General features: G+C 45.7%; 2 protein-coding genes across 2 annotated transcripts in view; both read right to left on the bottom strand.

Annotated features, from left to right (window-relative positions):
• Window positions 1-1,809: 1,809 nt before the first annotated feature.
• LOC134339251 (zona pellucida sperm-binding protein 3-like) lies at window positions 1,810-4,257 on the bottom strand. Its single transcript, XM_063035602.1, has 9 exons — window positions 3,834-4,257; window positions 3,237-3,352; window positions 3,053-3,156; window positions 2,793-2,970; window positions 2,590-2,716; window positions 2,427-2,515; window positions 2,235-2,353; window positions 2,028-2,162; window positions 1,810-1,957 (listed from the first exon to the last, which is right to left on the bottom strand). The coding sequence occupies exons 1-9, from the start codon at window positions 4,212-4,214 to the stop codon at window positions 1,839-1,841; spliced, it is 1,368 nt and encodes a 455-aa protein (XP_062891672.1). The 5' UTR covers window positions 4,215-4,257; the 3' UTR covers window positions 1,810-1,838.
• Window positions 4,258-10,247: 5,990 nt separating this feature from the next.
• LOC134339288 (zona pellucida sperm-binding protein 3-like) overlaps window positions 10,248-23,514 on the bottom strand; it is a 57,919-nt gene continuing 44,652 nt past the window's right edge. The window contains exon 7 of the mRNA XM_063035665.1: window positions 10,248-10,390. Within this exon, the coding sequence (XP_062891735.1) occupies window positions 10,248-10,390 (143 nt within the window). The remainder of the gene's footprint in view (window positions 10,391-23,514) is intronic.

The raw sequence follows: 23,514 nt of genomic DNA, 5'->3' as shown, positions 1-23,514 counted from the left end.
TGCAGGATCAAGTTTCAGATCACCACTCTGCTGGAACTGATAGAAAACAAAAACAGATTACCCAGTTAAGATGTGGAACAGTTGCTGGAAATGCAGACTGGTTAGATTACACCCGTAGAGGGAAAGTAAATCAATGCCCCTGTTGGATGACCAATTAAAATTAGCCAATTCTGACTTACAGGTTTGGTGTTTCTAAACTTACATTTGTCTTCTACACTGTTCATCTTTGCTCAAAGACATGTTGGACAATTGGTTGAAATGAACAAGTGGGGAGGGCTTTCTGAAGCCTGAACTTCCACCAACTATGTGACATCCTGCACTCGGTGGACTGACATTTAATTGCTTGGGCAGATTGCAGCTCAATATTGAAACTGAGATGCAGAAAAATCAATGAATTTGGTTTAGTTTTCCTTTGAGTATCATACAAAATACTTTGTACCATTTCAGGTAATAAGAGTTGTTATCCAATGTTTGGGCTCTACTGCCTCTAGTCAACAGTCTCTACTGCCATGAGACAGGAGCAGAATTAGGCCATCTAGCCCATCAAGTCTGCTCCATTCAATGATGGCTGATCCTTCTTCACTCCCCCCCCCCCCAACTCCAGTTCCTAGCCTTCTCCCTGTAACCCTTAATGCCATGTACAATCAAGCCTTTAATCTGCCTTAAATACATCCAATGACCTAGCCTCCACAGCTGCATTTGGCAACAAATTCACCACCCTTCAGCTAAAGAAATTCCACCACATCTGTTTTGGAATGTCACCCCTCTATCCTGAGGCTGTGTCCTTTTGTCCTAGACTCATGGAAAACATCCTTTCCACATCTTCTATCAACATTCAAGATGTTTCAATGAGATTACCCCCCCCCCCCAATCCTTCTGAATTCCATCAAGTACAGATGCAGAGCTATCAACCATTCCTTGTACAATAACCCTTTCATTCCTGGAATCATCCTTGAGCCTCCTCTGGACCCTCTCCAATGTCAGCACATTTTTCTAAGATGCAGGGCCCCAAAACTGTTCACAATACTCAAGGTGAGGCCTCACCAGTGCCTTATAGCTTCAGCATCACATCCTTGCTCTTGTATTCTAGCCTTCTTGAAATGAATGCTAACATTGCATTTGCCTTCCTCACCACCAACTCAACCTGCAAGTTAACCTTCAGGGTGTTCTGCACAAGGACTCCCAGTCCCTCTGCATCTCAGATTCCTGGATTTTCTCCCCCTTTAAAAAAATAGTCTACACATTTATTTCTACTACCAAAGTGCATGATCATGCATTTTCTGGCATTTCATTTGCCACTTCCTTGCCCATAGTCCAAATCCTTCTGCATCCTACCCGTCCTCACTTTCTGCCCCTCCAATCTTCATATCTGCAAGCTTGGTAACAAAGCCATCTATTCCATCACCTCAAATCATTTATATAACATAAGTGGTGCCAACATTGACCCCTGCAGAACACTAGTCAATGGCAGCCAACCAGCAAAGGATCCTTTTATTCCCACTCGCTGCCTCCTACAAAGCAGCCAATGCTAATACTCAAGTATTAATCTTCAAAGGACAGTGGAATGAAGGTAGTTAAACAGATTGAAAACAAAACAGGCACCCAATTCTTGTAAAGTGAAGCCATTAAGTCCTGCTCGGTAAAAGTGACAAGCAGCACAACTTGTCAAAAGGGATGCAAGTGACAGTTAAGTGTAGTATTTCTAGTCTTTTAGAAATAAAGCACTATCTGGAGGCTAACTGGACTGATTGAGCAAGAGTCCCACGTAGGCATCAGTCAGAAAAAAAAAACAAAACAATCGAGAACAAGCAATTTACACTTTATTCTACACTTGAAAACTAGTTGAACAGAATTTGCTTGCGGCTTCTGTACAAGAAAAAGATGATCGAAGTAGCAGCGGCGAGAAAGGTAGCCGTCACAGCCAAGGTGATGATCAATACCATTTCAGATATCACACCTTTAAAAAGGAAGCAAAAGTTAGTCACAGAAACCATTGCAAGCCGCAGCGGTGGGGACCTTGAACTCACCCCTTCCTGAAGTTTGCCGTCCAGGTCGTTGGATCTCATTGAACCGTTGGAATGCCAGGTCGGGCACTCCGTTCTCCAGAACGAGCAGTGGTCCAAGCGAGGCCTCTCCCTCCCACTTCTCTGGATCAACTTTCTCTGCAAAGCCAAACTATTGGTCAAGAGACAGACAGAGCGACCTCACACATCCAAGAGGAACGAACGACTTACCAATCTCAGACTGAGTCGCCCTCCGGCCTCTTGAAGCTGCAGCCTCCCCTATGGCTGCACAGTCACCCAGGCGACAACAGGCACAGACATCGAAGCTCGTTTCTTCCAGTGGAGCCCACCTGACCAAGAAAACTACATTTAGCAACTAACCTATTCACGAGCATCACAAGATCCGAGATAAAAAAAACTTACATATTCTGCTTCCTCTGGAAAGTGCATGCTTTGTTCACGGAATCGCTCCGATCAACTGCAGCAACTTTCAAGCGACAACTGATGAAGATCTGAGGGACACATTGAATAAAGTTATTCCATGAATCGTCCCTAAACACTTAAAACCCACTGTTCAACTCCTTACCAGGGAATGCTTGTCTCCAGAGAAGCGGAAGGCATCCAAATCAAAGCGGAGTTTGTCCACCTCACGGTCAGCCCCGACCAACACGAAGGTGGAAAAGGAGTCCTCAGCCGCGCTGTCCAGGAGGCATCTGAACAAAAAGGGACACGAGGAACATTTAACACACTGAGATGTTATTAGAGAGCAAAACCAAAAACAGCACTTGCCCGTGGTGATCAATGATGTTGTATCTCGGGGTGGAGTCCCTGTCCCGGCTCGGTGTGGCTACACAACGGTCAATGTAGAGCTTCAGGGGCACGTGGTTAATCACGGAAACAGAGGCTTCGATGTGAATGAGCTCGCCCAGGTAGTAGGTGGAGGAGGCGCGCTCTGTAAGCCAGTCATCTAAGAGACAAGACAGAATTAGAGATCTTGTACCAACACTCCAGTAGTCCAACCCAAGAAACTGCGCCCTACATACACATACCATTCATTAGCCGCAGGGAGAACGATAGTTGTCCTTCCCCAGACCTGGTGGAGCTGAACGGGATCCACGTGGGGTGGATTGGGTTACTGCTCACGTTAGCTTTCCTGGAAGGGCAAAGGGGGCATTGGCGAGATCAGAATACACGTTTGAGCGCGAATTCCGCAATACATTCACAGTACGTTACCTGAAATAACGACACTGAACAGGAACGATTGCCCCATTAGTTCGCAGAATAATCGCTCCACGAGCCTGGGGTCTGTGGTTCAGGTGGGTGGTGTAGACGAGGAAATCTTCAGACATCTGAAAAATACCAGGTTCAATAGTAAACAATTATCTCAGCGATCTTATCCTTTCAAGAGGAAGCTTTCCAATTGCATTGTCGGACGAGGGTGCTGTAGGAATGCATTGACTAGTTTCGTGCAAGTACGGCGCAGGAGCCAAAGCCATTGCACGTGGTTTGCATTTTAACGAAGTTCACGGGATCAAACAATCTGTCCTGATTGATGTTGCCAGATTTTTATCTTCAACCAACTCAGTTTAAATTGAAGTCGCCAAACTATTCGTCGACAGTTAAATACACACATTTGCAGTCTCACATAACAAAAATGTAACATCTTAGCATTATCAGGACAAATTTTAATACCAGGCGGAACGGCAAAGCGTCTGTAGAGTAGACACAATACCATGTAGAGAACACGATAAAACAGAACTCCGAGACATTCTAACATTAGCAGCACAGCTAACCGCAGCGAGAAATATTAGCTTTGAAAAACCGTATTACCTGGAGTTCACTACCACACTCATGCAGTCCATAATGAAAGAAAACCGTGTGATTTTGAGAGAAGATGGCTGTTGGGCGGCAACCTACCGCCCCCAGAGTCAGGTCAGCAGCTTTAACCAGATGTTTCGTTCCAAATAAATCCATGTCCACTCTAACCAATATGTTGCGCTCCCCACATTGTACTGTTACAGTATTTAATGGAGATTCACTTTGCACCTCAACCGCTTGGAAATTCGAACTCAAGTTCGATTCAATGCCCGTTTTCACTTTTCTCCATGGAAACGGCCTGTCTGCAAAGTCTTGCCAAATATCGGAGCCATAAACTACCCCAACGAGGAGCAACAGCAATAAACCAACCCGCTTACCCCAACTAATACGCATATTGCCAAGATAACTTCACTCGCCAGTCACCACCTTTTATACACGGTCTTCAGTTACCCATTGGGTCAATTAAACAATCCGAATCTCTACGTGGATTGCGCCCAATGAGAGAGCTACGCGTTGATTGTAAAGAAACCTGTGTTAAAGTGCACCAATAGGAATGACGCTCCGTTTCCCTGGCGTCGATTGGTAAAGATCAGTGTTAATAATGCTCTCCCAGGCAGTGAAATACTGTAAATTGGTTGAGATAAAGTCAACCCGGTTTGCGCTGAGGATAAAAAGATAAATATATATCTACATTTTGTTCCATTTACAACTTTCATTTGCCTCTTCATATTGATAATGCGTACATCTCTGATACTCATCCGTTTAACCTCACCGTTGTTTGAGCCAAAGCTATTTCGCTCCGTCGGGGTCAGATTGAGAAACAATCTGTGTTGGGAACTTTAAGGTACTCTGACATCTTCCGCCGACCCGAATAATAGCGATGCGGGACTTGAATATCTGCAGAGTTCTCCCCCTTTCCAACTAGTCCCAAAGTTCACACTTGTAATGAGAGCAGTAGATTCGACAACCCGCATGAATGTAATGGCTAATGACGCGTTCTATATTTGGAGTTCTTAATGGGTGTCGAAACTTGGCCCGAAAACACGCAGTTTACATCTGGTTGTGAATTTGCGGTGAGCACCTCACATCATATCTCTGTCTACATCTTCTGCAAAATGGATCGTGTACTCTTTCCTTCAATACTGCAGTAACATGTCTCAGTACAACTCTAGTCTTTGTTGATGGCATTGTTTTATCATGGCGGTGTTTCAGCCTCCGTGCAGCTGTTTATTTCATTAATTCTCCTCCCCCTCTTTTATTAAAAGGCCTCGATAGAGTAGACGAGGAGAGGGTACGTCCGCTTGTGGTGGAGCCCAAGTCCAGAGGGCACAGCCTCAGAATAGAAGTGCGTCCTTTTAGATGAGAGATGAGGAGGAATTCCTTTAGCCTGAGGCTGGTGAATCTGTGGAATTCATTGCCAGGGATACTCGTGGAGGCCAAGTCATTGGGTATATTTAAAGTTGAGTTTGATAGGTTCTCGATTACTAAGGGGTCAAAGTTTACTGAGGGAAGGCCGGAGAAAGGGGTTGAGGTGGATAATAATCAGCCTTAATCAAATCCTGGAGCAGATGCAATGGGCTAAATGGCCAAATTCTCCTCCTATGTCTTATGGGCTTGGTCTTGCCTCATCTTCAGTCACCATGCTGCTACTCACATACAACCCAAAGAACAAACTTGAACCCCAATCTTGGGAAGCGATTGGTAACCATAGGAAGAAGAGAGTCGGGCTCTGCCTCACACAGAATTTCACTGATGAGCTGATGAGTCCTTCTCTCACCAATGCTGAGGTCTCAGATAAAGTGGAGTGGTCTGAGAGAGAGCATGTCCTTCCTCTCCCAGTTCTTCTCAAGCACAGGGATGAGGTGATGCAGTTGTGTGTTCTTTGATCACCACTATGGAGATCTCATATAATGTGCTTCACCTACTGCTCTGTGCTGTCTACTTCCATGACATCTCTTTAAATTTGCTGATGACACCACTGTCATTGGCAAAATCTCTGCTGGGGACAAGGAGGCATAAGGAGTGAGATAAATTTGCTGGTTGAGTGGTGTCACAACAAAACCTTGCACTGAACATTTGCAGTGTTCATTAAGGGTCAGTAGTGGAAAGTGTGAGAAACTTCAAGTTCCTGGGTGTCAACGTTTAAGAGAATTTGTCTTGAGCCCAAAACACTGATGCAATCATGAAGACTGCGCGCCAGCAGCTATACTTCTTCAGCAGTTCCTCTGGATCAAGGTGCACTACTATACGGTACATACCGCACAACTCCCAGACATAGCACATAAAGTAATATTACCACAAATAAATTGACAAATAAAAGATGATACAAGATCATAAATAAAACATAATGCTACTGGCACTTCATACCTGGTGTGTCCTGGGTGGTGGGAGGGAGTTCAGTGGTAATCCCAGAGTCCCTCACTATCCCTGAAACCTGGTGTCATTCCTGAAAACAGTCCTAAAATTGCACCGCCTCCACAAAGCCCTGTGTCAGTACCCAAACCAGCCTTACTGCCCTGTTCTCTGTCCACAGCCCTGCGTCAATCCCCAGACTAATCCCACTAATACACACTCTCCCTATATCAGACCCTAGACTAATCCCACTGCTACTCGCTCTCCCTATGTCAGACCCCAGACTAATCCCACTGCTACACGCTCTCCCTATGTTAGACTAATCCCACTGACCTCTGCCAAACCCACAGCCCTGCATCTGCCCTAAACTAATAACATTGCCCCACTCTGTCCCAACAACCGTGCCAGTTCACAAACTAATCACAAAGGCCCACGTAATTCCCACCACCATTTGTCAATGGCAGACTAAGCCCATTACAAGCTCACTTCCTACAGCCCCACATCTGTCCCCAGACTAATTCCGCTGCCTCACCATCTATCTACTGTCTTGTGTCAGTTCCCGAATTAATACCACAGAATTTCCCTCTCCAGGCAGCGCTGATTCAGAGCCCAAACATGAACTGCTCAGCTCCCTCCCCACAGCACTGTGTTGCTGTCTAAATAATGACAGTGACCCACTCTGTTTCCAAAACACTATGTCAGTCTCCAAACTAATCCCACTACCCCGCACTCTCTTCCCACATCTCTGTGATTGTATTCAGACTAATACTACTCCCCTTCCCTCTCCACAACCCTGTGCTGGAGCAAAACTAATCCACATGTCCCACCTTCTCCCTATAGCCCTGTCTGTCCCCAAACATATCAGATTGCGCCTCACTCTCCCAAGAGTCCTGTGTCCATTACCAAACTAATCCCACTGCCCGGCTCCATTGACACAGTCCAGTCCTGGCCCCTAAGAAGCAACCCAGTGCTCTACATTATTTACAAATCCATCCAACTGCTTTCAGTGTCCTACTCTGAGCCCACAGCATTGAGATAGTCCCCAAATAAATTCAACACCTGCATTCTCCTAATAGCCCTGGCTCAGTCCCCAAAGTACACCCACAATGGGAATGGGAAGTGTTTGGGGACTGAACCACTGAACCAGGAACGTAAGAAGAGAGCGATGCATTTGGATTATTTTGATGACTGACGCAGGACTGTGGGCAGCCCTCTGCTATTTCACGTTTCTATCCTAATGAAAGAGACTAGCTACCTTACCTACACAGCATATGATTTTATAAACCTCTATCAGGACTCCCCTCAGGCTTTGACAGTTCAGATAATTCAATCTAAAACTGTCCCACCTCTCATTATATTCAATACGCTTTAATCCAGGCAGCATCCTGGTGAATTACTTCAGTACCCTTTCCGAAGCCTCTACAGCCTTCCTATAAAGGAGCAACCAGTACATCACACAATGTATTTTCAGCATTTTATCCTTTTGTTCTGCATTTGCTGCTTTATGGAACAAAGCCCATTGTAAACTTCGAACATGGGAGAATGACAAACCGTCCTAAAAGGATTTTGTTTGCCATATATCAGACTCAAACAGCACAGAAGCAGACACTTTACAAGTTTTGTCATTGTGACATATCGAGAAGCCCACAGCATGAATCCCACTTACCAGCACTTGGTCTGTAACTTTCCATGACCTGGCCATTCAAGAGCTCCTTTAGGTGCTGTATAAACGCAACAGTACTCATCCCCCACCAACTACTCCGGCAACCAATCATTGACCGCAACCACCCTCTGGTGAAAACCATTTTCCACAGCTTTCCTCTGACTCTTAAACAACTGCCCATTGGTTCTAGACAGGCTGCATCACTGTCTGGTATGGAGGGGCTACTGCACTTGACTGAACAAAGCTACAGAAGGTTGTAAATCTGGTCAGCTCCATCTTGGGCACTAGCCTACGGAGTACCCAGGACATCTTTAGGGAGCAGTGTCTCAGAAAGGCAGCGTCCACTATTAAGGACCTCCAGCACCCAGGACATGCCCTTTTCTCACTGTTACCATCAGGTAGGAGGTACAGAAGCCTGAAGGCACACACTCAGCGATTCAGGAACAGCTTCTTCCCCTCTGCCATCCGATTCCTAAATGAACATTGAATCTTTGGGCACCGCCTCACTTTTTTTAAATATACAGTATTTCAGTTTTTGCACATTCTTTTAAATCTATTCAATATACATAATTGATATACTTGTTTATTTATTATTATGTTTTATTTTTCTCTCTCTCTCTCTGCTAGGTTATGTATTGCATTAAACTGCTGCTGCTAAGTTAACAAATTTCATGTCACATGCCGGTGATAATGAACCTGATTCTGATAGGGAATATTGTTTTCTACTATCAATGCCCCTCATAATTTTGCAAAGATGATAGAGCTAATTGAGAGCTTCAAGTTCCTAGATGTAAAGTTGACCAGCGCTTTCTGCTGGTCCAGCCACTTTGATGCTGCCCCACAAAAGAACGTTAGTGCCTCTACTTTCTCCAGAAGCTAAAGAAATTTGGTGTAATGCCGATGACTCACACCAATTTTCACCAATGCACCATAGAAAGCATCCTATACGGAGGTATCATAGCTTTATATGGCAATTTCTCTGTACCCGACTGAGGAATGGAGGAGTTATGAACCCAGCACAGTCCTCTGCCAACACTTCACAGTGCCTCAGGAAAACAGCCAGCATAATCAAGGGCTGCTCACAGTGCAATCATTCTCTCCTCTCCCGGCTCCCATTCAGCAGACGTTTATAATAGCTTAAGACCATATATCACCAGACAGAAGAACAGCTTCTTATTCATTGTTATAAGACTATTGAGTACTCCTCTCACACGCTAAAAGATGAATTTTAATCTCCCTTTCTACCTTGTCATGGCCCTTACATTTTGTTTATCGCCCTGCAGTACAGTGCATTTTCTCTGCAGTTTGTTTTCTTTTTACTGTCTCGATATACTTACTCATGGAATGACCTGTCTTGGTGGAAAACCAACCGATAGATTTTTATTGTATCTCAGTGAACCTGACAATGGCAAAACAACACTAACAAACAGTTCATCTCTTCTCCAAAAGGGCAGTTGCTTTATCTAAGTTTATACTGACATTAGTTAGTATAGTGATACATAAGTATGCATTTAACAACAAATTGTTTACAGTAAAATAATTCACAGTAAGGCATCACTGCTAAGCTTGAAGAGCTAGATAGCTTTAGGTCCTTGGTTAGCTGTCAATGCAGTGGATTTCAGATGCCTAACTTCTAGGTTTTAAAATGCACTAAAGTGCATTGAAAAAAAACCGCAATGGCTGGAGGATTTGTTTTGAACGCTGCCCCCTTCCTTGTTTGATGGGAAAGCTCGATTACTGATCCCAGATTGCGTCAGGGGAACGCGCAGTGGCAGAAACGTCTGCACCTTCTACATCTGAGGGGGACTTGAAATTTATGTCAAACCACTGCCCTTCCGGGATTGGCTCTGTATCTTCATTAGATCACACAGCACTCAGTAGAAGAGCCCTTGTCTTAGCCAATGACAGGTGTTGTGATTGTGAATGAAGTCACTGGAGAGACACAGAGCTGGTGGATATAGAAGTCTTTATTCAATGAAACAAGCAGCAGACATCACACTCAAGACACTCTTGGATGAAGAGGCCTGCCTGACCCAATATTTTCTGACATTATTATATGCTAAAGATCAAAGGTAACTTCAAGACAATTCTGTAGCTACAATGTATCCATAATGCTTTCTTTAAATGCCATATAAATTTCAAACATCTCCAACATTCCAGACACCCAAAGTGAATGCTAATCCCCATTGTCTCTCTAGTTGCATTCATGCATATGCAGACATCTCAGGTGATCAACCCCAGTCCATTGTTCAGAGCTGCTTTTTAAATTCAATCTGCAATCCATACTCTGCTCTGAAGACTGTTTGTAGCTAAAATTAATACTTGTCATATACCCTAACTCCAGAATACGCCTTAACAGTGGGCTGCCATCCTCTTTGTTGTCCACCAACTGCGGTGCAAGCAACAAGGCGTTACTTTACATCTGGCTGCTGGTCCATCTTCCTGACTCCGAGCACCACATCGCTGGAAGGCTCAGCCTCTGCCTGAATCTTGTGCTGGTCCTGACTTTCATGGATCTCACCCTCAAGAGATCTGGGCTTTTGTAGATTGTAATCTGTCAATTTAAGTGGAGTATAACATATTGATCCATTAAAGTTTTCACTCTGCCATACATATATAAATGACACAATTACATTCATCTTGATAATAAAAGGGCAAGGGGACAGATTCCAGGCAGATTGAGGGGTAAACAAGATGCCCACACAGATGTGCTGTCTGGTCTCCCAATAAAGAGTAATGGAGCAACAAGGTAAAGAGTCTGTCTGGTAGAAAAGGTAACAACAGGACAGATTCTACAAAATGGCAACAATTGATACCTTGGCAAACCAACCAATGTCACAATGGCTTCATACCTGGTGGTGTGGCCTCATCAAGACCCAAGGGAAAGGAAGACAGCTTTCCAGAAACCATCAATTCCTTCATCCAAATCACTGAACAGAAGTGGTCCCAACACTGGCCCCTATGGCGCACCACTACCCATCCGCTGCAAACCAGAAAAGGCCCCTTTTCCACTCTGTGCCTCCTGCAAATCAGCCAATCTTCTGTCCATGCTAGAACCTTCCCTGTAATGCCATGGGCTCTGCTGGGCACAAGAAGGCTTAAGGAACAAGATAGAGCAGCTGGTTGATTGGTGTCACAAGGAAACCTTGCGCAGAACATCAGCCGTCCTCATTCGGGGGTAAGTGGTGAAAAGGGTGAGCAGCTTCAAGTTTCTGAGTATCAGATATCTGACAAGATCTGTCCTGGGCCCTAAGTTTTGATGCAACCATGAAGAAAGCATACCAGCAGCAATAAATCTTTAGCATCTTGAGTAGATTTGGTATGTCATCAAAGACTTTTGGCAGATTTCTACGGACGTGGTGGGCCACATGCAGCGGACATTAGCAGTCCCGCAGGACACTGGTGTGACGTCTTGTTCTGAGCGCAGGTGGGACAGACAGGCAGTTATGGAGTTGTGGACATCCTGCAACATAGACGGCCACCAAAATTGTCCCTTCATAAACTCCTGGGTCTGTTGAATTTCCAAATGTCCAGCCAGATGGGAGGAGTGGCCCCATTCCAATGTTTTGGAGCACAGCATAGCAGGGACAAACAGCCGGTTAGGAGATGCCCCACCTAGTCCTTGGTACAATTGTTGGGCGGCCCTCATCTATGCCTTGATTCCCCAGATCACCAGAGCAACAATACACGAGTGAGCAAGAATGGTCTCTGGGTCGGCATTGTCCTCAGATCTGTCGAACTGTTGGGAGAGAACGTCAGCTTTAGTATTCTTGCTGCCGGGACGATAGGTGAGGATGAAATTAAATCCAGTGAAGAAGGGTCTCGGCCCAAAACATCCACTGTACTCTTTTCTATAGATGCTGTCTGCCTGGCCTGCTGAGTTCTTCCAGCATTTTGTGTGTGTTGCTTGGATTTCCAGCATCTGCAGATTTTCTCTTGTTTGTGAACGGGCTTGACAGGAGTTGAGTCTATTTGCGTCGTGAATGTGGGAGAGGTTCTTGTGGTGTTCTGCCTCCTCCAACCCATGTCGCCATTCCTCCGGAGCCTCCTTGACAGCCAGCGGTTCCCGGTTCCCAGCATCATAATTACTCTCGGCTAGAGTCAAACGACTGGAAAGAGGGGTACACGGGAGCAGGCGGCTGTCCGCAGAAGAGTGCTGAGACAGGGCAGCTCCAATGCTGACATCAGATGCATCCTCCTCGACTATGAAAGACGTGATGGGTCCGGAGTTGCTGCTCTGGGGGTAGTGGTGAAACATCGCTTTAACTCCGAAAATGCTAGGCCACCATTGTTTGTCCGAAGGAATCCTGCAGACATCTTCCTGGGCAGTGCATTTAGGGAGCCACGGTAGAGCCAAAATTCTGGATGAAGCCGTGATAAAAGTTTGCAAGCCCCATGAAGCGCCATACCTGTTTGACTGTAGATGGTTTGTACCACTCTGTAACTACCTGCACTTTATTTGGGTCCTTTTGAACACTGGATGGAGTAAGTAGATAGCCCAAAAATGACACCTGCATCTTTATGGAACTCACACTTCTCGGCCTAGTTGTACAGGTTATTTTCGAGGAGCCATCTGACAACCCTGCGGACAGACGAGACATGTTTCTGATGAGAGCGGGAATAAATAAGAATGTCATCTAAGTACACAAAAACAAACTGGTTTAACATGTATCTCAGCACGTCATTAACTAAGGCCTGGAAAACAGCGGGGGCATTGGCCAGACCAAAGTACTCAGAGGCCAACAGAGGTGTGAAAGCTGTCTTCCACTCATCCCCTTCTCTCATATGAACCAGATTGTAAGCATTCCACAGATCAATTTTAGAAAATATGGCTGCTGCCTGGAAATGTTCGAATGCAAACGCAAGCAGGAGAAGAGGGTAGTGGTTCTTCACAGTGATACTGTTCAGGGGCCGATAATCGATGCAGGCATGGAACTTGCCATTTTCCTGCTCAAGAAAAAGAATCCCACTCCTGCTGGCAAGTTGATGGATAGATACGCCCCATGGCCAATGCCTCCTCGATGTATTCATCCATGGCCACTGTTTCAGGTTAAAGTTAAAGTTGTCTGTCCCGAGCTTTATAGGCTCATCAGGCCTGTGCTTATGCCAGTTTCCGTGGCGTGAAGCGACTGAAAGTACGAGACCCACCCCCCCCCCCCACCCGGGTAGGACGCCAGTCTATCTCAAGGTTAACCCCCAGCATTTTGCCAGTGCCCAGTACCCATTTTCAGCTGGGTGGACTGGAGCAGTGTGTGGTTAAGTGCCTTGCTCAAAGACACAACATGCTGCCTCAGCAGGGGCTCGAACCCACGACCTTCAGATCGCTAGTCCAATGCCTTAACCACTTGGCCACCATTTCAGGATGAGCGAGGAAATAAGAGGCAGCTCGAGAGGACTCGTGCCAGGAAGAAGGTCGATGGCACAGCAGTATGGCTGATACAGAGGCAGGGTGGTGGCCCTCCTTTTACTGAAAACCTCAGGGAGATCAACATGTTCAGCCAGAATCCCAGAATGGTCCACACCTTTAGCTGACACAGGAGGAGATTCATGGAATGGAGCTTGAGCCCAACCCAGACAAGTAGACAGGCATGCCAGTCCCCACTCTTGGAGTGCTTTAAGAGACCAATCGATCCATGAGTTACGTCGAGATAACCAGGGGAGACCAAACACCAGCGGCAGTTCAGGCAAATCAAACAGATAGAAGGACAGTTCTTCACTATGGTTGCCTTCGAGCACAAGTTGGAGGGCTTCATCTCTGAGCTAGAGAAATGTTCATGAGATGTTGAAAAATGCCTTGAGAACATTAGTCCAAGAACCCCACAACAAGGAAGCTGCAAGAATAACACAATTATGGGAAACTGATTGCAGAGAGGGACCATTTATAGTGAAAAGGCTGTCAACAAAGCCTCCTATAGATTGCATCTATCGGCATCAATGAAGATCCACTCAGTGTTCCATGTTTCCCATCTCAAGCCGGTTACAACCTCTCCCCTGGCCCCAGTTACTCCACCTTCCTCCTCCTCCCTGCTTGGTAGATGGTTCCCTGGTCTATACGGTGTGGCACCTCCTGGCATCTCGCTGGACACAGGGTAATGTCCAGTGCTTGTGGATTGGGAAGGGTATGGTCCTGAGAATGTTGTTGGATCCCAGCGAAGGATGTCTTGGACAAAGCTCTCATCCAGGACTTCCAGCGGTCACAGGTCCGTTGCACCTCAGGAGCTACACTTCGAGAGGGGAGCCCTGTCGCACCCACAGACCCTGCTGCAGGGTCCGCAGATGGACTCTGCACCAAATTCAGCAATTGTGCTCCTGTATGTGCACATGTCAGCTAACTACTGCTTTGTTATGGCGGTATTTTTTTTAGATTAGATTAGATTATGAGGACACTCAGTCCTCGTTTATTGTCATTTAGTAATGCATGCATTAAGAAATGATACAATGTTCCTCCAGTATGATATCACAGAAACACAAGACAGACCAAGACTAAAACTGACAAAAACCGCATAATTATAACATAGTTACAACAGTGCAAAGCAACACCATAATTTGATAAAGAGCAGACCATGGGCACAGTAAAAAAAGTCTCAAAGTCCCGATAGCCCCATCATTTCATGCAGACGGTAGGAGGAAGAAAAACTCTCCCTGCCATGAACCTCCAGCGCCGCAAACTTGCCGATGCAGCACCCTGGAAACACCCAACCACAGCCAACTCGAGTCCGTCTGAAAACTTCGAGCCTCCAACACCGAGCACCGAGCACCATCTCTGCCGAGTACTTCAACCCCGGCCCCGGCCGCCAAGCAACAGGCAAAGCCGAGGATTCGGGGCCTTCCCCTCCAGAGATTCTGGATCGCACAGTAGCAGCGGCAGCGAAACAGGCATTTCAGAAGTTTCTCCAGACGTTCCTCCTGCTTCTCACATCCGTCTCCATCAAATCAGGATTGTGCACGGCATCCTACTTAACAAATAACAGATACTCATTCCGGAGTGGCTGCGTCGCGCCGCCATCTTCTCTTTATTTAAGTCCCTTCTTTTCGTTGTAGCACCTGTCGAGACTTGAGCAAAGCCTTTTACGTAATGACGTCATCACATCAAATCAGCCTCTTAAATCAAAACCCCAACCCAACGCTGGTGGTTGTGAATCTCGTTATCCTACACAGGCCCCCCATCCCAGAATTCACCAAAACCAGCACTGTGAGCCAGCCTGGGTTCTGTAATCCATGGGTGGAGAAAACGCAGGTTCCTCTGGCTTGTTCAGGGGTGCGTTGACATATCCATGGCCATCCTGTGGTGCCAGAAACAGAATTCTCCACATCTCGGTGAGCCGGATTAAGGCGATCTACTGAAATATGTTCAGGTTTTGTCTCTGATAAAAGTCTTTTCTCCCCATTATGAAACAGAGAACGGGCCATCATAAGGGGGCCTAAGGGGACGCTGGTGTGCGTCATGTCAGACGAAAGCAAACGAGGTGGAATGTAGGTCAACAGGTACCCAAGAACGCTGTATGCCATGATGGATGGAAGGAATTGAATTTACTGAGGATGGTGGAAGGCTGTCGAGAAGCTGACTAGGCAGTCATGACATTGGGAATTAAATCACTTGGCACTCATAATGGCTGCCTGTATGCCATCTCAGCCGCGGACGACTGCAGATCCTCCTTTGGAGCAATCCTGTGCCCCAGGAGTTCAGCCAATCACGCCAATACTCATCAGACAGGGCAGCCATCAGAGCAGCCTGTAAGGAGCGGTGAAACTGCTCGCAAAGGCCTTTGGACAGCGGGTGATAATACCATGGCGTGATGTATCCTAAAGCCCAGGTTCTGGACCATCGCAGCCCAGGGATCTAAAGTGATTTGGGGACCACACTCTGAGGAAATATCAGATCGGGTACCAAACCAAGCAACCCAGGTGCTGATGAATGCTCGAGCCTCATCTGCGGCCATCGTCGATGTTAGAGGGATGACCTCTGGCCACCTGATGATACGGTCCACTGTGGTAAGAAGGTGCGTGAAACCACGCGGGAGAGGGTGGAGAGGACAAATAATGTCCACATGGACATGGTCAAACCGTCGCCCAGGGACCTCAAAAGGTGCTGTAGGTGCCTGAACATGACGGTTAATTTTTTGCCCACTGGTACTCCACACAGGCTGCAGTTTAACCACGCTCGTCCTTTCCGAGGCTGTGCCAAACAAACGTTAGTGCAGCCAGCTTCAGTGAGGTCTTCCAGCCCGGATGTGAGAGGCAAAAACAGTCCGTCTCCAGTTTGCGGGCATGATGGGACGAGGGTGACCAACTGAGACATCACACAGGAGAGAAATTCCAGCCTCCTCGAACTTAATGTCAGCCAGCTGCAGGCCCATACCTGCAGTTCGGTAAGCCAGGACCTCTGGATCAGTAGCTTGGTTGGCAGCCATACTGACATAAGCAACCTCTATGTGTATGGCCTCAATGGCTGACCATAAGAGGCAATCAACCACGGCATCACTTTTCCCCTTGATATGTTGTATATCCATTGAGAACTTGGATATGTTGGCCAGTTCACGTTGCTGCTATGCAGAGCAAGTGTCTGATATTTTGCCCATCACCTGCACAGGGGGCTTGTGGTCAACGAACGCTGTGAAGTGGCGACAATCTAGAAGAAAATGAAAGTGCTAGACAGCCAGATAAAGTCCGAGAAGCTCAAGGTCAGACATGCTGACCTTCCTTTCTGGGGGGACAGAGCTGCTGAATGAAGGAGCCGAGCGGCTACCACACACCTCTGACCAGCTGTTCGTGCTCAGCATGGTCTGAGGCGCCAGTCGTAATGGCTACGGTTGCGTTGGGAAGCAGGCGAGCCAGCAGGGTCACATTGGAAAGAGCTCATTGTGGGGAACTTACTCGGGAGCAGAGTAACACCCCAAAGTCCTTGACGTGCACAAGCCAGCATTTCCTAAGATTGACGAGCAGTCCTTGGGCACACAGGAAATCTGCAGCGAGAAGGATGAAGTCCCATGTTCAACATCACCCACTGAAGCAGAGCATCACCCGATGTGTCCCGTAAGTCTGGATCTCGCTACCATTGGATGAACCAAGCAACGGCACCTTGTTCCCAAAATTCCGGCAGTTTCAAAGCGACTGCATTGGCTGACATGTTCAATAACTTCGCGATCGTCCTGGAGCATTGGGGTCACCTAGTGAGTTGACTGATGCTGGAGATTACCAGTACAGTATTCGTTTCATATTTAGATATTCCTTTCAGCAGCAGCGTTAGCATCCATTTTCCCATTTGAGAATTTTAGTTACTGGCCCTGTTTTGCCTAGGGTTTATTGTTTTCCTTTCCCTTAAAATCCCATTCAGATTAAAGTCTGTGAACTATTGACCCACCTCAGTCTCTCTCTCTCTGTCTGCATTTGGGCCATACCCAAACACTGTGACTGTGGCGTAGTGGTTAACACAACGGTATTACAGCTCGGGGGCATCGGAGTTTGGAAATGAATTCCTGTATCGTCTGCGCCTCCTTCCCCTGGAATGCGTGGAATTCCTCCGGGCGCTCCAGCTTCCTCCCACAGTCCAAAGGCATACCGGTTAGTAGGCCAATTGGTCACAGTGAATTATCCTATGATTAGACTAGGATTAAATCGGGCACTGCTGCTGATGAGGCTTCAAGGGTTGGAAAGGCCTGTTCCACGCTGTATTGCTAAATAAATAAATCACAGGGGAGGCCAGAGCACATCTGTTAGCAGACAGTTGCAGCAGCATGGGATCCAGTCACTGCAGATACTGCATCTGGAAACTAACATGAACTGGTTGCCCTTCAGAAGAAGAGAGCGGAGAAAAATGGACTGAGTCATTACAAACCTACTCACCAAACGGACTAAACCTAGTCTGAAAAGACTGAAATTCGCGGGATAAAAATCAATGCTATAGATCTCACCCTCCCTGCTAACTTCATTCTGACTGGGCACTCAAATACAAACATATACAAACAAGCCAGGCTGTGACATTCCAGGCAGAAACACATACACACAGACCAGGATAATTCTGGGGAAGGCATGACCTGTACAAAAAGGAGGGTTTACCTCTGAACCCGAGGGGGACCGAAGTCCTTGCAGGTAGGTTTGCTAGAGCCGTTGGGGAGGGTTTACACTAATCTGGTAGGCAGATACGAACTGCAGTTATAAGCCTGAGGATGGGTCAGTTGGTATAAAAGTTGATTCAAGGTTCAAAGCACATTTGTTATCAAGGTATATATACGTTATACAACCTTGAGTATTGTTTCTTTACAGACAGCCACCACAGAAACTCAAAATAACTCATTAAAAATAAAGAAGACCATCAAACACCCAATATCCAGAGAGAGGAAAAAAAAACAAAGTGTAAACAATAAAACTAGGCAAATGGCACTCAGATTGAAAGTTATTCCACCGACGTGAAGCCCAGAGGAGCCAAAGCAGGCCACAGCCTTAGCCTCAGTTCAGTGCAGAGCTGAGTAAACATCACGGAACAGTGAGCAGAACCGGCCTGATCCACATCTCCGGTCCCAGCACCCTGCCTTTTTAATCCATCTTTCACGGTGTTTAAATCATCCAAACATCAGATCGCCCCTTGCTCTAGGACCTGGGGCCTGTCGTTTCGATACTCTCTGTGCTTGGCTTCGATACACTTTGGCTTTGGACTGTACTCGATCTTTCCAAAACAGCCCGGTGCTTAGCTCGATTAAACCTCAGCTCAGGTGGATGAGCCTCGATTCTGCCTCACCCCAATATTGCCTCACCTCCGCTCACCTTGATTTCACCTCGCACCTGTTCGCTTCGATCCCCAGCTCAGCCTCACCTTGCTCACCTCTCCATTGTTTGCAGTGATTGCTTACCACAAATTCTTACCAGAAAAAGTGTTATTAATAAAATATTTAGTTGATTTCTTTGTCTTGTTCGCCGCTGATAAGTAGTCGCTGGGCTTCACGAGTGTGTAGTGAGACTGTGAGGAAGGACAGGCAGAGGATTGGGCAAAATTGCAGTCAGTGGGATGAGTTAAAGTGTAACAGGAGGACATAATCAAAAAGTGCAATGAATGCAGGACCAAAGCTATATCTTTGAATGCACACAATACACGAAATAGGATAGATGGTCTTGTAGTGCAGTTAGAGATTGGCAGGTATGATGTGGTGGGCATCTCAGAGTTGTGGCTGAAAGAAGATCACAATTGGAAGCTTAATATCCAAGGATAAACATTGTATTGAAAGGAAAAGCAGGTACACAGAGGCAGCGGAATGGCTCTATTGCAGGTAGTTTGGAAAATCTGGTTGGTGCTGGATCCCGAGGGAATTTGTAGAACCCCCACGAGTTGGCATTTTAGAGCAGCTTGTGGCTGAGCCTATTAGGGGAACAGCAATTCTAGGTAGGGTCTTATGTAATGGCCCAGAATTTTTTAGGAAGCTTAAGGTAAAGAAAACCTTAGGAGGCAGTGGTCATAATATGATAGAATTCACCCTACAGTTTGAAAAGGAGAAGCTAAAACTGGATGTATCAGCACTACAGTGGAGTAAGGGGCATTGCAGATGCATGAGAGAGGAACTGAGACTAGCAGGGATGACAGCAGAGCAGCAGTGGCTGGTGTTTGCGGGGAAAATTCGGAAGCACAGGAAAGATATCCCCCCCAAAGATGAAGAGATATTCTGAAGGGAGGATGAGGCAATTGTGCTGACAAAGGAAGAGAAATACAGCATTAAAACAAAAGTTAGGGCACATAATATACCAAAAATTGGTGGGAAGGTAGAGGATTGAAAAGATTTTAAAAGCTACCTGAAGGCAACGAAAAAGCCATAAACAGAGAAAAGATGAAAGATGAAAGTACGATAGCCAATAATAGAAAACAGGATAAAATATTTTAAGATATATAAAGAGTAAAGCAGAGATGATAGTGGATATTGGATGGAAAATTATGCTGGAGTGGTAGTAATGAAGGACAAACAAATGGAGGAGGAATTTAATAAGTATTTTGCATCCATCTTTACTGTGGAAGACACTATCAGAATGCCAGAAAGGCAAGAATGTCTGGGCAGAAGTGAGTACCGTTGCAATTACTAGGGAGAAGATGATAGGGAAGCTGAAAGGTCTGAAGGTAGATAAGTCACCTGGACTATATAGACTACACCCCAGGGTTCTGAGAATGGTAGTTGTAGAGATTGTAAAAGCATTAATAATAATCTTTCAAGAATCACTGGATTTGGGAATGGTTCCAGAGGACTGGAAAGTTGCAAATGTCACTCCACTGTTTAACCAGGGAGGGAGGCAGAAGAAAGAGCATTATAGGCCAGTTAGCCTGACTTCAGAGGTTAGAAAGATGTTGGCGTTGATTATAAAGGATGAAATTTTGGGGTACTTGGAGGCAACATGATAAAATAGAGCAAAGTCAGCATGGTTTTCTAAAAGGGAAATCTTGTTTAAAAATCTGTTGAAATTCATTGAGGAAATAAAAGGCTGGATTGACAATGGAGAGTCAATGGATGTTGTTCATTTGGATTTTCTGAAGGCTTTTGACAAGTTGCCACACATGAGGCTGCTTAACAAAATAAGAGCCGAAGGTATTGCGTGAAAGGTAGTAGAATGGATAAAAGATTTGCTGACTTGCAGAAGGCAAAAATTGGGAATAAAGGGGGCTCTTTTCTGGTTGGCTGTCGGTGACTGGTGGCGTACCACAGGAGTCGGTGTTGGGACCCCTTCTTTTCATATTTTATGGCAAAGATTTGGATGAAGGAATTGCTATCTTTGTGTCCAAGTTTGCAGACAATACAGAGATAAGTGGAGGATCTGCTAGTTTTAAGGAGGCAGAGAGGCCACGGGGGACTTACACAGATTGGGAGAATGGGCAAAGAAGTGGCAGATGAAATATAGTGTCAGGAAGTGTATGATTATGCACTTTGGTAGAAGAAATAGAAACACTGCAAGCAGAACAAAAATTCAAAACTCTGAGAAGCAAAGGGACTCATGCAGGATTCCCCAAAGATTAATCTGCAGGTTGAGTCAGTGGTAAGGAAGCAAATGCAAAGTTAGTATTCATTTTGAGAGGACTAGAGTATAAAAGCAAGGTTGAGGCTTTATAAAGCACTTGTGAGACCTCACTTGTAATACTGTGAGCCGTTCTCGGCCCCTTATCTAAAAAACGATGTGTTGACATTGGAGAGGGTACAAAGGAGGTTCACAAAAATGATTCCAGGATTGAAAGTCTTATCATATGAGGAGTGTTCGATATCTGGGCCTGTACTGACTGGAATCAGAAAAATAAGGGGTGGGGGGGGGATCTCACCGAAACCTATCGAATGGTGAAAGGCCTTGGTAGAATGGATGTGGAGAGGATGTTTCCTAAAGTGGGCGATCCTAACTAGTTCCATCACCACCTGGTATGGAGGCTTGAGAGAGGATGCACAGAGTTTTAGACTCAGCCTCCTCCATCATGGGAACAAGGCAGCCCTTCCTCCTACCATATCCACCAATGGCTTCTCAAACACCAGGGAATAATCTGCTTATGCAAGTCCTTCCTTCACCATTGCTGAGGTCCCACAAGGAGTGGAAGGGTGTGAGGCGGGAGGCACTATAGTGCCTATAAACATATATAAAAATATTAAAAAGTATGCACAACAGGAACAACAGGAAAATAGACCCAGATAGAGCAGAGGATAAATTGCATACAGCAGAATTTAATTTATGCAATTCAACATTCAAATTAAGTTTATTATCAAAGTACTCATATGTCACCATGTACAACCCTAAGATTCAGCTTTTTTACAGGAGTACTCAATAAATCCATAATCGAATAATCCGAGACCTCCGTCGGTCAGAGTTGACCATGGAAGTTGCATCCCAGCTGTCTAGATACGCAAGCCTGGGCAGTATGATATGGAGAGCAAGCTGTTGCCCATGTAGTAAGCTCCCCCTCTCCAAGCAAGTGATGAACCCAAAGGAACGACAGAGACCGATACAGTTTGGCACCAGCAGCTGTTGCCAGTCAGCATTGAACTCAATGTAGGGCTGCCTTAGAGACTCCAATTCCGGACTTTTCCCTTGGGGTTTACTCCCGGAGCCATCCCCATGAGTGGGCATAGCTGCAAGGCAGTGGAGGTTTGAGATCAGAGTTTTTCTTCTCCTAGACAAGCTGCCAACTATGACTGATGAGTCCCATCTGCCCGAAATAAACCAGAATAACCACAACAGAATCAATGAACACCCGACTTGGGTGTTTAACCAGTGTGCAAAAGAAAACAAATGTAAAAAGATAGATTTAATAATAAAAAATAATTAAGTAATAAATCTCAAGAACATGAGATAAAGAGTCCCTGATAGTGAGTCCATCAGTTGAATTGAATGATCTTTATTTTCATTATACCTTGTACATAGGTACAATGAAACTCTGTTTGGCTTCCTCTCAGGCAATTAAATAAGGCAGTAGATAAAAAGAAGACAGTAATAGAAAAACTGTATTAAGTAGACAAGTAGCAGAAAATAAGTCGCAGCAGCACCAGAGTATCACAGTAATGCACAAAGTGTCGTTAGTGCAAGTATTAGAGTCCTTGTGTATGCATGTGTGTGCTCACGGTTTCAGTCATTGTTCTGTGGGAGTGGTGCGATGGAGACCACAGCTCTGGGATAGAAGCTGTTCCTGAGTCTATTTGTTCTGGCTTTTTGTATCCTGAACCTTTTGCTTGTGGGATGGGAACATCTCAATAACGAGTGAAGTTATCCCCTTGGTGTCAGTCTTGAGGACTTTGTACCTTCTTCCTGATGGCAGCCGTGAGAGGACAGCATGGTGGCGATTACTGACGATGGATGCTGCTTTCCCGTGACAATGGTGAGGTCGGCTTTTCCTGTGATGGACTGGGTCGTATCCTCTACTTTTTGTAGGATTTTCCATTCAAGGGCATTGGTGTTTCCGTACCAGACTGTGATGCAGCCAGTCAATATACTCTTCACCACACATCTATAGTTCCTCACTGGAGGTGGAGAGCATCAGCAAGTTTAAATTTCTTGGTGTTATTATTTCAGAGGACCTGTCCTGAGCCCAGCATTTAAGTGCAATTGTGAGAAAGCACAGTGGTGCCTCTACATCGTTAGGAGTTTGCAAAGAATCGACATGATATCTAAAATTTTGACAAACTTCTATAGATCTGGGAAGGAATGTGTTCAAGAGTGGGATGGGGAGGTTTGCCTGGCACCAGCATGTGAGAGAGTGGATGGGAGTGCACGACAGTTGGAAGGCGGTGAGTGTTGTCTGTGTAGGCTGCTGTCTGGGATTCTAGTGTGTGTATGGCGAGGTGGGTTATGCACTTCTGGTGTAAGCCATATTGCCTGTCTATTGTTAGTTTTCACATCGTAAATATTAAGGCTACTCAGTCTTGTGTCACTTTCAACATAATCAAATTTTTCATCAACAGAATGCAGATTAGTGCTTTTACTTCTTATCTTTTTCTCTTCTATGTCTGCCTGATGAGCTCGATGTATATGTCCTACTGTATTGCATTTTCTGCAAATTTCAGCTCTAAACTTGCATTGGTCTGGCGTATGTGAGCACCTGACGCAACGATAACACAATTTGTTCAGCCAGCCAGTTTCTGTTTAGACACTGCAATTTTGTTCATGTTCACTTTCATTTCTGACTGTAACTCAATTATATCTCTGACTATCTTTATCATTGATTCAGCGTTTCAA

Source organism: Mobula hypostoma, chromosome 29 (assembly GCF_963921235.1).
Source record: "Mobula hypostoma chromosome 29, sMobHyp1.1, whole genome shotgun sequence".
In the NCBI taxonomy this organism is placed as follows: Eukaryota; Metazoa; Chordata; class Chondrichthyes; order Myliobatiformes; family Myliobatidae; genus Mobula; species Mobula hypostoma.
Note: the sequence above shows the minus strand (reverse complement) of the source record. Positions and strands in the feature narration are given on the sequence as shown.